A 13,149-nucleotide genomic window follows, 5' to 3' on the forward strand; every position below is an offset into this window, starting at 1 on the left:
GGTGTTCAGTTATTTAGGTTGGTATGATAAATATTTTCTGGGAAGAGTAGGATAATACAAACAGTTTCTTGTATTGCCTGCTCAAACTGTGTCACAGGGTGACATATAAACAACTGCACTGTCCATTTTTTTGTGTTTAGAGACAAAATGTCCTAACAAGACGTTCCATCCCACATCATTGCTCCATTTGTTCTGGTATGACAACTAAACAATCAAAGATGGGAGGAGAACAGTCATCCTCACGGGTATAGAGTGTATTTAACCCCCATGTTCTTTTTGGGTCTGATCATAAAACATATTTCAAATTTGAAGTATTGGGTTGATACTTCATGACTATTACTAATCCTATGAGAACTGATTATAAACATTTCATAACATTGCATCAGTATGTAGCCAATTGTTTGAGAGAACACAAGTCAAAAACATGAATAAATTGCTGTGTATTTCCTCCAAGATTCAGTTTGTGTATACAATTTAACAGTTCAGTTCTGCCACATTTTTTTGTATGGATTTATTTTATGTGGGGTCCAACTGGCCCCAAACAGAAAACTTGCTATATTGGATAAAATAACAGTTGCATTTCTGAAAGGTCTGTCTACATTGTTGTACAACACTGGATTAATGCTTCAATAATATAAAACAATTTGTGTTCATAAAGACGCTAGCTGTGATGAGAAAAAAAACAGGAGTGAGACATAAATATAATTTTTTTGAATAAAAAATGACTTAACAGAGATAACAGATTGTTTGGAGAAAATAGTATTTGTAACAACGCAAATCATTGGCTGACATTTAAACGTGAAGTGTTAGGAAGAATCTGATTGGATGTAGGTTCCGCCAGCTCTCGAAAGGGTGGCGTTTCCAAGGATTCCGAGTGCGCTCGAGCCCCGATCCAGCGAGTGCCGCGCGCGCGTGTGCGTCGAGTTGGACCGGGGAATAGGAAAACTTTCGTACTGTTTTTATCTATCTAAAACACTCGGTTCAGGACAGGACACGGACTTACCCTGTCGTTTAGACAATTCTGATGAATTAATGAGTTTTTGGTGCGCAATGGGCGTTTACACCGTAACATCAGCGCTTTATTCCCAACAGGTAGGTGCTGGCTAGCCATTACAATACCAGTTAGCCTTTACTTTGTTTTGCTAGCTACTTATGCTAACCAGAGCCCAATGTTTTATATATCACTCAGAACACTCAAACTTTACCCAACACGCAACGTTCTTCATGTGTTCACTCATAAAAATTAATTTCGACGCTTTTAAAGTGAATATAAATACAGTCTGTTGTCTTTGAGTACACGACATCAATTCACGGCAGAAAGTTTCCAGCGCTGTTAGCCGCTCACACACCAGTTGAGTCTGACCACACCAGATCAAACCTCTCCGCTTACAATCAGATTAGACTCTCTGTCTTGGGTTATCATTTTATTTCAACAGGATTAAACTTGTTTAATCGGCTCGTGTGTTGGATATCTCAATAGTTTGAGCTTTTAATGAAGTAAGGTGGAGGCACACGTAACCATGTGGCACAAGGAATAGACTCGCGTTTTGCTGGAATAAGCGATTTTTAGGGCGTTTATGTTGGCAGAAGTCTATTGGCCACAACGGTTACTTCAAAACACCTGTCAGAAAGAAACCAGAACAAATCGGAAATTGCGTCAAACATGTTTATATACCTGAATGTGTGCAGTGAAATTGATTACAAAATAATGCTTCTTTTTTTTTGTATTTTAAAAAAGTGGTTTCACTTTAAAAAATTGTTGTAGAACCAAAAACGTAAACAAGTGAATAAATAAGTGAAATATATATGAGTTTTTGATTTTAGTAATTACATGTTTCAAGCTTATGTTTAGTATTAATAAGGTGTGTTTTTATTTGCTCCCCCAGGGTCTTTTACCCAAACATGTGGAAAACCAAATCCATTTTGATGTTGAAGCTGATTTGAGGAGATTTTTCTAGATGTTGGCTGCAACGGTGAAATGATGGCAACACATTGGAGGAATTCAGGTGATGAGGATGAGCTGAATTATGCTGGAGCATCTCCGCATTGCGAGGTGAGACCCATGGTTTATCTTACTGGATGCTTAATAAAAGACCAATTGATTGATCATGGATCATCATGACCTTTTGGGTTACCAGCCCAGATCTCTGACTGTAGGTAGGCTAACACCAATTGCAGGTTGATTGAGATAATCTACCATTCCTAAACGTTTCTTACCAATCTTGAAGTATTATTTTGCTTTTAAAACTTCCAATGAAATACACCCTATCATTCGTCAGAAGTTTATCTTGAATGCAGCATGAATGAGATGATTTCAGATGTAAAATAGACAATTGGCGGAATTTGAGTTACCCATAGAATTTTGTGAGACTACCTCGTTCCTTTTAAATGTTTCCTTTTAGTATTAACATTTTTTATTTAAAAAAATAAAATGTTTTAGGAAGGCAAACAATTTGAATCTAATTAATAATAATTAAAATAACGCGCTTTTTATTATTATGATGCCTAAAAACCCATCCACACCAAGGACGATAACTATAAAGATAAAGTTCTAAAAACGTTCTCAATATTAAAGAATAAGGGAATTCACACCACAGCTATAACGATAACGGCACAGAGTAACAATATCGTTAAAATCACTTTCAGAACGATTTTGAACGATTTGACAGTCAATCAGAATCCATCCTGCTGGAATAAGCTTGAGCATTTAAAGGAACACGCCACTATTTTTGAAATTAATATAAAGTGGCGTGTTCCTTTAAAAGTGGCAGACAAGCACACGCTTAGAATATCTTTATAGTTATCGTTCTTGTTGTGAACGGACCTTAAGACAGTAATATATTTCTATTGTAATACAACGGCACTGTAATATTTATGAGTATATTTCTTATTTTACTTTGTTACAGTAATATATTTACAATCATTTAATTTCCTACCCTTGCAAGAGTCCTCCTCCTTGCACACTGAGTCTGAAATTTCCGAGCGTTAAAAAATAAATACGACCTCATGTTGTGTCAATCACGTTTATACAGTGACAGTCATAAAAAACAATCGGATTGGGTTAGATTTTCTGCTTTTTTCGCATCTGTAGCAAGCATTTTGAGTGGGGTTTTGACAATTCAGAGCCACTGGTAGACGAATATGAAAAGAAAACAAATGCAGTGTGACTCAGTGTGCAAAGGGTGACCTTTCTGTCACAACATCTCACAACATGTCTCATTACAATTCTGGAGAAATTCTGGAGTCATCTGAACACAGTGCAGCGCTTCACTTTAAAACGTAGCACAACAAACAAAATACTTCATTAAATTACAGCCTTTTGCTATTTGATAAGTGCGCTAAGCCATATTGTGATCACGATTTTGGTTTGATTGACAGATGCTTTGCCAAAGCAACACAGAAAAACAAAGCAGTCTTTTATGTTATTATGAGAAATGTAAATATTTTTCAGGTTCATTATAACCATTCAGGTTCATTCAGATTAGACTGCCAAAGTCTACATGATTAATGGCAAACACTATTCTGACTAACAGAGTTCCATTGGAAAATCTCAGCAGAAACATGTTGTTCAGGTCACAAGATTGAATTAAGTTCTGCTGTTGTTCAGCCTGTTGTTGTTGTTGTTGTTGTTGTGCCACTGACTGGTGTGGAATGCACAAGCTGTGCTGCTTCTTTATCCAAATACAAATTTAAGGCCTGTTCTCATATTGAAGAAATTCTCCTTCTCCAAAGTTCTGTTTGGTATTTATCAGTGCAGTGTAGTAGCTGCATTGTTTGATGGTTGCATCGCTGAGGTTTTGTTTATAGCCATGTGTGTGCTGAACCTGTTTTCTCATGTGGGGAGTTAGCATATCAAAAGCAGTCTTTTGTAAGTCCAGAATGGTGTTTAGCTTTGGTTAACGTTTTGACTGTTGATGAACTCTTCTGTTGTCCTGCGATGAACATGATGTTTTGATGCTTGCTTGAGCATTTTGGCACAAAATGAGTCTGGGTTTTTCACAGTCTGGAATGTATTTGCTGTTTGAAGTTCCTTTTGTAGTTCAAGAGAAACATGAAGGACTGTAATCTGTAATCATAAGTGTGTGCAGAAGAAATAATTCTTTGGATGCTCTTGAAGGAAATTCCCCGGCAGGCCTTCTCTAGTGAGGAGCATCCGTTCATCTGTGAGTGAGCTGTGGGGGAAGCTTTTCCAAACAGTCTGAACCACACAGTCAGATCGCAGTGCAGCTACAATGCAAACAGCTGGTGTGAAAGCCCTTCCTTTAAACACATGGTCAATGTGGGGACCATCCGAATGCTGACACGGTCAAAATAAAACATGCTATATTTCTTTTGTTGTGTAGTTGGGTATTAACTTATGGCGATGACATATTAGTGCTGGACGAAATGGCAAAAAAAAACCCTTTTAAATAAATTTTTTTTCAGAACGATTGACCGATTCATGAATTCAATTTTTTTGTTTTTTTTGTTCAACTAGTCAACTAAAAAAACTACAATATGATTCAGGTAATATTCTCTTTATTAACCTTCTGGTTAAAAAAAAAAAAGTTATATTCCAAGTGCACCAAGTGATCAACATGGAGTAAATGCCAAACACATGACTTATCAAATGACTATTTGTTAAAATACTTTACAGAAAAAATTCATGAAATATGAAGGCACATTTTGTACAAACGTATCTTAAACATTTCCTATACTCAATATAAAATACGAAAAATTCTAAATATTTCTTAGCCAAAAAGTAATAGCAATAAATAACACCAGTAATAAGCTATTATTAACGGCAAATGCTTTGTAAAAACAGAAAATAACAGTACCGTTCAGCCTGTCACCATCATGCAAACATGAAATATCAAACATACAGTAGTAGTTCTTTATGGGTTTTTGCATTCCATTGAGCTATATGTCCCATTGTTTTTGGTTGGCCGACGTGTTTGTCTGTTAGCAGCGTCTCAGCCATGAAACGGTATTATAAAAAAGGTGGCGCTCAAGTTAGAAGAAAGTTCTAAGAAACTTGTGTCTGTCTTTGCTTTTTTTCCCATTCCATTGCCCGCATCTTTTTTTTTCAACGCAATGACGCATTCTGTGTGAACAGCCGCTTAGACTTACGTTCATAGAGCACGTCACACAAGAGCGGTTAGTCTGGCGCACCATCATGTGGTCTGATAATTTTCTTCTCTTAACTGGTATCATTGCTGTATTGTCAACATGCCTAAATGTTATGTTTGCTAACGTTTTTATTCAAAACTGATTTCTCGATTTAAAAAAGATAAAATCGCAGCGAAACATTAAATTCTAATCAATCGGAAAAATCGCCCAGCCCTACGTTGACATTTCAGTGTGGGTTTGTGCTGACTTGGCCTCAAATAGGAAGGTTTGTTAATTTTTTGCAAGTTAGTAATACTGACCATCTTTTCTCTGAAGTGGTCTGGATCTTTTCCTGCAGGCATGAATCTGGTTGATGATTTGGTTTCATTTTTCGTTTCAATTTATTTTGCTAAAACACTTTGCAGAAGCAGGGATTTCCCTTTTTTTAAAGAAAGTGAAGTGAGCTAAATGGGGAAAAAAAGGTAAGGAGTGGTGGTGATTTATGTTGGGTATCGCTGTCCTGCTGTGATATTAGTTCGCTCCCATGAATCAACATTTTTGTGCTCAGTCTGCTGAATCTTTCCACTGGTCTTCTGAATGAAGACCTTTGTATAAACCCCTGTCCACATTCATGGCAGGTTGAAGGTCATCTATTTATAGAATCAGTCGTTTTCTGCTCACATTAGCCCTCCCCTTTAATCTAATATTTGGCACTGTCTCTGTTTTTCTGCTGAAATGGAGTCAGGGGACGGGATGTGTCTCTTCTGCCAGTGGTAGGTCTGTCTTCATCAGGAGTTTTCAACTGAGCGATGAGGAAGGGAAACCTGTTGCCTTCATGTAGATTAGATGAGCTAAGGATTTCATGTGTGAATGGGAAGATTTAAAGGGGTGGTAAAACATTCTTTTGAAGGCTTGACTGTGTTTGTGGGGTGCACTGTAACATGTGTTCATGCTTCGTTTTAAAAAAAATTGCCTTATTTTTCATATATTTGACCTTTATTCTACACTGCTCTGTCCCTCCTTGTAAAACGGTCTGATGCTTTCCGGGATGTATGAAGCCAGTCCCTCAAAAATACGCAGTGGGCTCTGATTGGTTAGCTGGCCCAGTGTGTTGTGATTCGCTAACCGCCTAGTGCACGTTTGTCGGAAACATCACGCCCCTTACCTTTACCGGAGGCTGTGCTTTGGTCAGTATTAGAAACAACGGCGTCAATAAAACCATATGAGCCCGAATCAGACCCAGAACATTTGAGTGAAGATGATCGAGCAGAACCTGTTCAGTCCTCAAGAGTAAAGACTGCGGGTCTATAGTGATCGCTACTGAATGGCACTTTAACTTTTGTATTTTTAGAACGATTATAGCCAAATATCTGTCGCAAGAACTAACCCAAAACGAACACTAAGCACTGGCTTTAACTAGTAAGTTAGCCAAATCACACACAGAACCATGTTTAGCATGCCTGTAGATAAACAATACATAAAAGCTCTAATCAAAGAATCATTTACACTAATGTCAGGTTCGCTGTTGAGATTTTAACGTTAGTGTTTGTAACGTTAGGTGTTCGTCGGATAACGTTAAGTATGAATGAGCATTTAACAGACTGGTTTGCAGAACAGCGCTGTCATCTGTTTACTTCCTTGCTACAACCTATTACAGGAAAACACATCGATGAAAAATAAATCAGACTTACAGGTTGTGGCCCGTAAACAGCTTCTGTTTGTAAATCCAGCTTTCAGGACAAGCCGTGGTGCATATACTGTATTGAACTCGCGAAGTTTGTAGAAGTTGTCCTCCGTGAAATGTGCGTCGTGCATCCACGCACTGGCAGTGTTTTTTTCATGCAGCTGACGTTGTGCAAATCCGGCATTGAAATCGCGAAGACGGTGGATGTTTTCCTCCGTGAGATGTGCTGCAGGGAGCCCCGCACGCGCCTGTTCCCCGCTGTCTCATACACACATGCAACATGTTGTATGTTAAACACTCTGCAACGCACCCCCGTCCCAAGGAATCCGGATGAATATAACAGCGTTTCCTTGGCATCGCGGCAACAACACTCCAGCCTAACTATACCACAACAGCGCCGCGATACAAAATGGCCTCACCCCCCCTTATTTAATATTCTCGGAGGAGGGGTTTATGTAAATATTGAGCCTGGTGATGTCACCAACCCTGGAGGAATGTGTGTAGTCGCCTACTGGCCGTTTGCTGTAGTTCTTAGAAACTGATTTCTTTAAAAGCAAATATCTCCCTTTGCTTTAAACTTTGAACGTTGTAACTTTGCAGATGTTGTTTATGCTCAAGCAGCAACATTACACGTTAGCTAAAGTTAGAATAGTGAAATCGTGGTTTACCACCCCTTTAAGTTTGTTTTTTGCTTAGTGCTTGTTCTGTGTGGCTCAGCTGAACTCATTTTGTTTGAAAAGAAAATGTGGATCTACATTATCACTGGTTTTTGATTAGTAACTTTTTTTTACTCTAAGTTTTATACTCGAGTGTCTAATTTGTATTAACAGTCCTCGGTGTAAATAATATTAGCTCATCATACTTGTCGTGCAGCAGTACGTTACTAATTTTTCAAATGTCACAGGATTGTGTCTGGCAACTCTTGTACTGCATTTCCCAGCTCTTGTGCTATCTTAATGAGGATTCATTTACTAACCCTCATGTTGTTCCTAACCTAAATTATTAGAGATGCTCCGATCATTATTTTTGGGGCCGATTACCGATCACCAAGATCATGATCTGCCGATTGCCGATCACTGCCGATCACAGAATGGCAGGGGAATGGCAATCTTTTATCTATAATCTTGCAGAGTTTGCACCATTTGTAGAAATGAAACTAACTTTAAATTAACTGAGTCAAGATCTTGAAGAACCACCAAGTGTTTATTTTAGAAAATGAGAACTTAAGGCTACTGTAGGCCATCTTTCCCAAATAAATGTATATAATAAATGTATATAATTATCTCATCTAAATATTTGATCATGCAGTGCATTTTGTTTTTAAAAACAATTTTTCAGGTAGGTCTAACATTAGTATTGAGGTAAGAAATACTAAAAACATTTAATAAGAAATCAAATGTAAATTAATATTGGTCTTCCCTGAATAAATTAAATTAGATGAATCCTTACACTTAAGGTTGCAAAAGTTAGTCATTCAAGAGCAGTGAGTGTCATAAAGGTTCATCAAACAACACAAGACAAAGAGAAACTCAGAGACAGCAGCAGTTTATTCGACAGCTGTCACTTTAAGAGTGAACACGGATAGGTTACATGCAGTTGCACAAACGTTCACTCGCGAGTCACGACGGGGTTTACGTGCATACTCATCAAGACGGTAATTTAGTACATACATTTGTGTGTATCTGACCATTTCAGCGCAATTTGTACTCGCAAGCTTTTTGTGAGATGGCCTGTGTGTGTGTGTGTCTCCAGACCGTGCGCGCGAGTGCTGAGCGGTTTGAACACTGGCAAGACTTAAAAATAAATGCAAATGATAAACTTTAGTGACGATGCGACACTGCCTCGATTGTGCAAAGTGGCAAATCCTGTGTCAATGTGCAGCTCGATTGTAGTGCACATGCGATGCGCTGATGTGAAGCCATTTGAGCATTTTGAAAGGGAGAGAGAGAGCGCGCACACGCGGTGATTCACGCGCACTGTTTGTGAACTTACGTCCCACAGAAAGTTTTCAAATGACTGCGTAAGTTATTTAATATAGAAATATGAATTGTACCTCACCTTCAGCATTATAATTATTTTACCCGCGCTGGAAAGAGAATGAGACGGTGTCGCTGCATATCATGCCCTAGCTCTCACGGCAGGTGCGGGTTTTATGTGTCGTCAGCATGCGATCGGTTCATGAGATCGGCCTTTTTGGAGACCGCCGATCAATCATCCCAAAGTGATTATCGACCGATCGAGATCGGTTGCCGATCAATCGGAGAACCCCTATAAATTATCATCTTTCTCTAAAAAAAATACTCCATTTAAAAGAAAGCATATTGTGACCAAATGCTTTAACTTTAAGTGAGATTTAACTGGTTTGCAGTGAATCTTGGTCTCTTTCTCATACAAATCTTTTGTAAGGCAGTAGACTTGGACTGTCCTTTTGGATCCTGTTCCTGTGGTCATATGTTTTTTTATTTATTTATTTTTTGTATGGAAAAGATTCTTCAGCTTAGAGGTTCATAAAAATCTCTTATTATTTTAAAAGACATCACCCCCGTTGAAAATGTTGACACAATTTCCTTAAATTAAAATCCGTAAATTAAATTGGGGGAAGTTGGTCTCTTTTTATATGCATTTTTTTGCTCAAGGCATTGAGCGCTGCTTTAAAGGGATGGTTCACCCATAATTAAAATTCTTTCATAGTTTACCCTCATGTTGGTCGAAATCCGTATGTCTTGCTTTCTTCTGCAGGGCGCAAGATATTTTGAAGAATGTTTGTAACCAAACATTTTTGGTGACATTTGACTTCCATTTAATTGGCAAAAAAACACTGAGACATTTCTCAAAATAACTTTGTTCAAGATAAGAAAAGTCTTGCTGGTTTGGAAAGACATGAGGGTAAGTAAATTATGAAAGAATTTTCTTTTTCGGGTGAACTATCCCTTTAATTTAATTGGGTCACTTGTTCTTTCACAAGAATCAATAGATAAGGGTTTCAGCAATAAACACTACATACCAAGCACATTCTGCGTGATATATTACAAGAATGTTTATGACATTGACTAAAGTTCATTGTCTAATAGATTTAGTTTGAAATAATGTTTTCATCAGTTATCACAATAATCATTAGATACACCTTAAAGGATGAAAAGTATAATAACATGAAGCAGAAATATGCACATGGTAGTAAGAGACCGAAATGTATTGGTTGTAGCATTTCTAGCTTTCGGCCCTTTTCCTGTTTCTCAGCCCTGTTCCTGATCGTCATATGATTAACTCCTGGGCCAGAAGGGAAAATAGATTCTCAATTCAATAGAAAAAGACAAATTGATTCTAGCCAATGCTCTGTCTTAAAAGAACAGCATACCAGAGTCCAGACATGCTTAGTTCAGTTATTTCTAATTAACATGGATTGCATTTTACATTCAACAGGCCAACATAAATACAACAGAACAAAGATGCATATGAAATAAACAGTGCTTTTTAGGTAGGATTAGCAGTAGTTTTCAGGAACAGAAATAAAGTAAACCAATGTAAAATAACACTGCATATTCTGCATTGTATAAAATAAATGCATGTTAATCTTCTGTTAAAGTTACAAAAGTTATTTAGTTTAGAGTAGTGAGTTTGATTTGTTTTGATTAACATTAAAATGCAGACAGTAGGGATGCACCGGTTGACCGGCCAAAAATCGGAACAGGACAGTTCGATATTGCAATCATTCAATATAGCATCATTCAATGTAGCATCTTTATTTTTTCCGTTGCACTAAACATGATTTGATATAACATTTTGGAACAATATATTCATATACTTTGGTTTTATTTAATTTCACTGGTAAATACTTTTTTTCTTTACACTGAAATTAAAAACAAATGCTGATTTAAGTAACATCTTTGGTTGGATTGTTGAACGTGTGTTGATTGTGTTGTTTGGATTGCAGAATATGCAGTTGTTGCCTTTAATTTCAACCCAATTTAATTTCCTGTTGATTTCAGATTGCGGGCTTGTTTTCATTGGCCAAAAGCCAATTTAGCCTGTTAAATACCAAATAAACATCTTGTTAATGTATACTTTCATTCCTTTATTGTGTAAAAAAAATTAAATCAAGAAATCGGTATCGGAATCGGCCAGTTTGCTTGAAAAAAATCGGTATCGGAATCGGCCATGTAAAATCATGATTGGTGCATCACTAGCAGACAGCATTGCAGCAGTAATATTGACAGGCTGTTGTCACTTTAAGAATCCAATATACTGGATATCTATACACAAGCATTTTATTTCTCAGCTGTTTATGTTAATTTAAGACCTAACCGACTATGTTTACAAGGGCACTCGCCAAGATGGCCATTTTGATATAATTTTGTGTTAATTAGAAGGAGAGAAAGACAACTTCATTCAGTATTCGCTGTCTGAGACACTGCTTTCAGGGCACGCACCATGGACACAGTGAGTAGAATTGAGTTGTTTTTCATGTCTTCTTGTGCTTGAATATTTAAATTTGTATGGCTTAACCACATGCAAATTATATTCTTTCACAAAGTTTCAGCACTGGTCCGATTGGAACAGTGACAGTGTTGCACAGTTAATTTGTCCTTATTGACGAGCCCCGCTGTATTTTGTACAGATTTCATTTTGTTTTGGCAAGTATTTAATTATTTTACCCAGAGAAAAAACAGCTGAGTGCCTTCATGCAGATAATTAATAAATCATTGTTTGTTATATCTGCCTTTTTCATGATCTAGCCGATATGGCAATGGTTTTAAATTGATCAAAAATCCAATATTTATCAGCGGCCGATACATCGGTGCATCTCTAGTGTAAGACCCATATAAGATTCAGCATGCATACTAAGCATATTTGTCCTCTGGATGTACCTCTTGAGCAACATGGCCAGCTGAACCCACTACTTGCGTGACATTTCCTGGAGGGACACGTTCAGTGTCATGTTGTTCACCACCTTCAGTTGTCCATGTGTTTATCAGTCTGGGGAACTTGGAGCTTATCTAGCTGTTGCTTTCTAATGAGGAAACAATTCCCAGCCACCATCCACACACCTCTGGGAGTGCCACACATTGTCCAGCTGCATCATGCTCATCATGAATTATTTACAGGCTTACTGCACAACCTGAAAGAACTGCTGCTCCACACTCATCCGGAACAAAAGGATGGTGTGTGTGTGTACAGTAGGGATGAAACGGTATGGAAATTTAACATCACGATTATAGTGACCCAAATTATCTTGGTTATCAATATTATCACGGTTTTGTTCAAATGAGATGAGTGTTCAAAAAGAACAGATGCACACACTTAAAACATTTCAACAAGTTTTATATTTGAAAATCAACAAATAACTAAAGCAGCTCTATGCACTTTTTTAAAGCTAGATTCTATTTAGTGGGATTTCCTTCCTTATAATGGCCGTCGTCAATAGCAACGCATAAATAATAATAATTTGTTGTAAATATAATCTCTGTAAATATATTCTCAAGCAATATTCTCATCAGTGTTCAGCAATGATGCATTTAAATCTAGCATATTTTGTGTAAGAGCCCAAACAGTAGCCAAGTGAAATAATGCATATCCATATTTCCATATGATTTGACAGTTTATTTTATTAAATATCAAAATGTGTGCATCATACCTGACACCTAAATGAACATTTTACAGTCAGTTTTATGACTGTGATTCTCTTCAAATGCTAGTGAAGTTTGAAATGTGTGTATAATGTTACTAATGTTGTAACTTTAGAGACGGTCCCTAAATTCGCCTGCGTTATGCCAGTCATATCAGATGCGCTGTGGTTCTGCTGTGTTTTTTTTTAAACCATTTTCGCTGCTGAAATAGAACAAAAACAGTCAACCACTGTATGATGAGTGAATCTCCTGCGTACATCGCACGTTTATCTCTGCTTTGAGTGTAGATTTCAGCGAGTGAGAGCGGCGCGCGCTCTCAACAAAACTCTGGCTAATCTGAACGCCTCTGATTATGAGACATTGCATTCATAAACTCAATAGAAACACATGTAAGTGGTTATAATGCGCAACGGTATTATAACAGATGGCTTTTGAGAAGACTATAATAAGTTCAACAGCCAGAGTGGCTAGTGTGCAGCCAAAATAACGTTACACCCGCAAATGCCGGTTGTTAATGTCAAGCCCTGATTATTATCCCTTAAATGTCACCCTAGTCTTGTCTGAATTTGTTTGTTCACTTTGTTATTATTTCCCAGACGTAGTTTTGGTATTGAGGTCAAAGTCCAATTGCCTTGCGTTCGTAGTTTTGAAGTGTTCCCCCTATTACAGCGACTTTCTTCAGGCATGTTCTGCAGACAGGGTGACCATCTTCGATTAAGTTTCCCTCAGGACTTTTGTTAAAACCAAAATATG

The 13,149-nt window shown here is 37.5% G+C and overlaps 1 protein-coding gene across 1 annotated transcript in view; it reads left to right on the forward strand.

Annotated features, from left to right (window-relative positions):
* The first annotated feature begins 866 nt into the window (after positions 1-866).
* arhgap21b (Rho GTPase activating protein 21b) overlaps positions 867-13,149 on the forward strand; it is a 92,773-nt gene continuing 80,490 nt past the window's right edge. Inside the window, exons 1-2 of the mRNA XM_079818578.1 lie at positions 867-1,092; positions 1,887-2,053. Coding sequence (XP_079674704.1) covers positions 1,979-2,053 — 75 coding nt within the window. The 5' untranslated portion in view covers positions 867-1,092; positions 1,887-1,978. The remainder of the gene's footprint in view (positions 1,093-1,886; positions 2,054-13,149) is intronic.

The sequence above is a fragment of the Gobio gobio genome (genome assembly GCF_949357685.1).
Source record: "Gobio gobio genome assembly, chromosome: 6".
Taxonomy (NCBI): Eukaryota; Metazoa; Chordata; class Actinopteri; order Cypriniformes; family Gobionidae; genus Gobio; species Gobio gobio.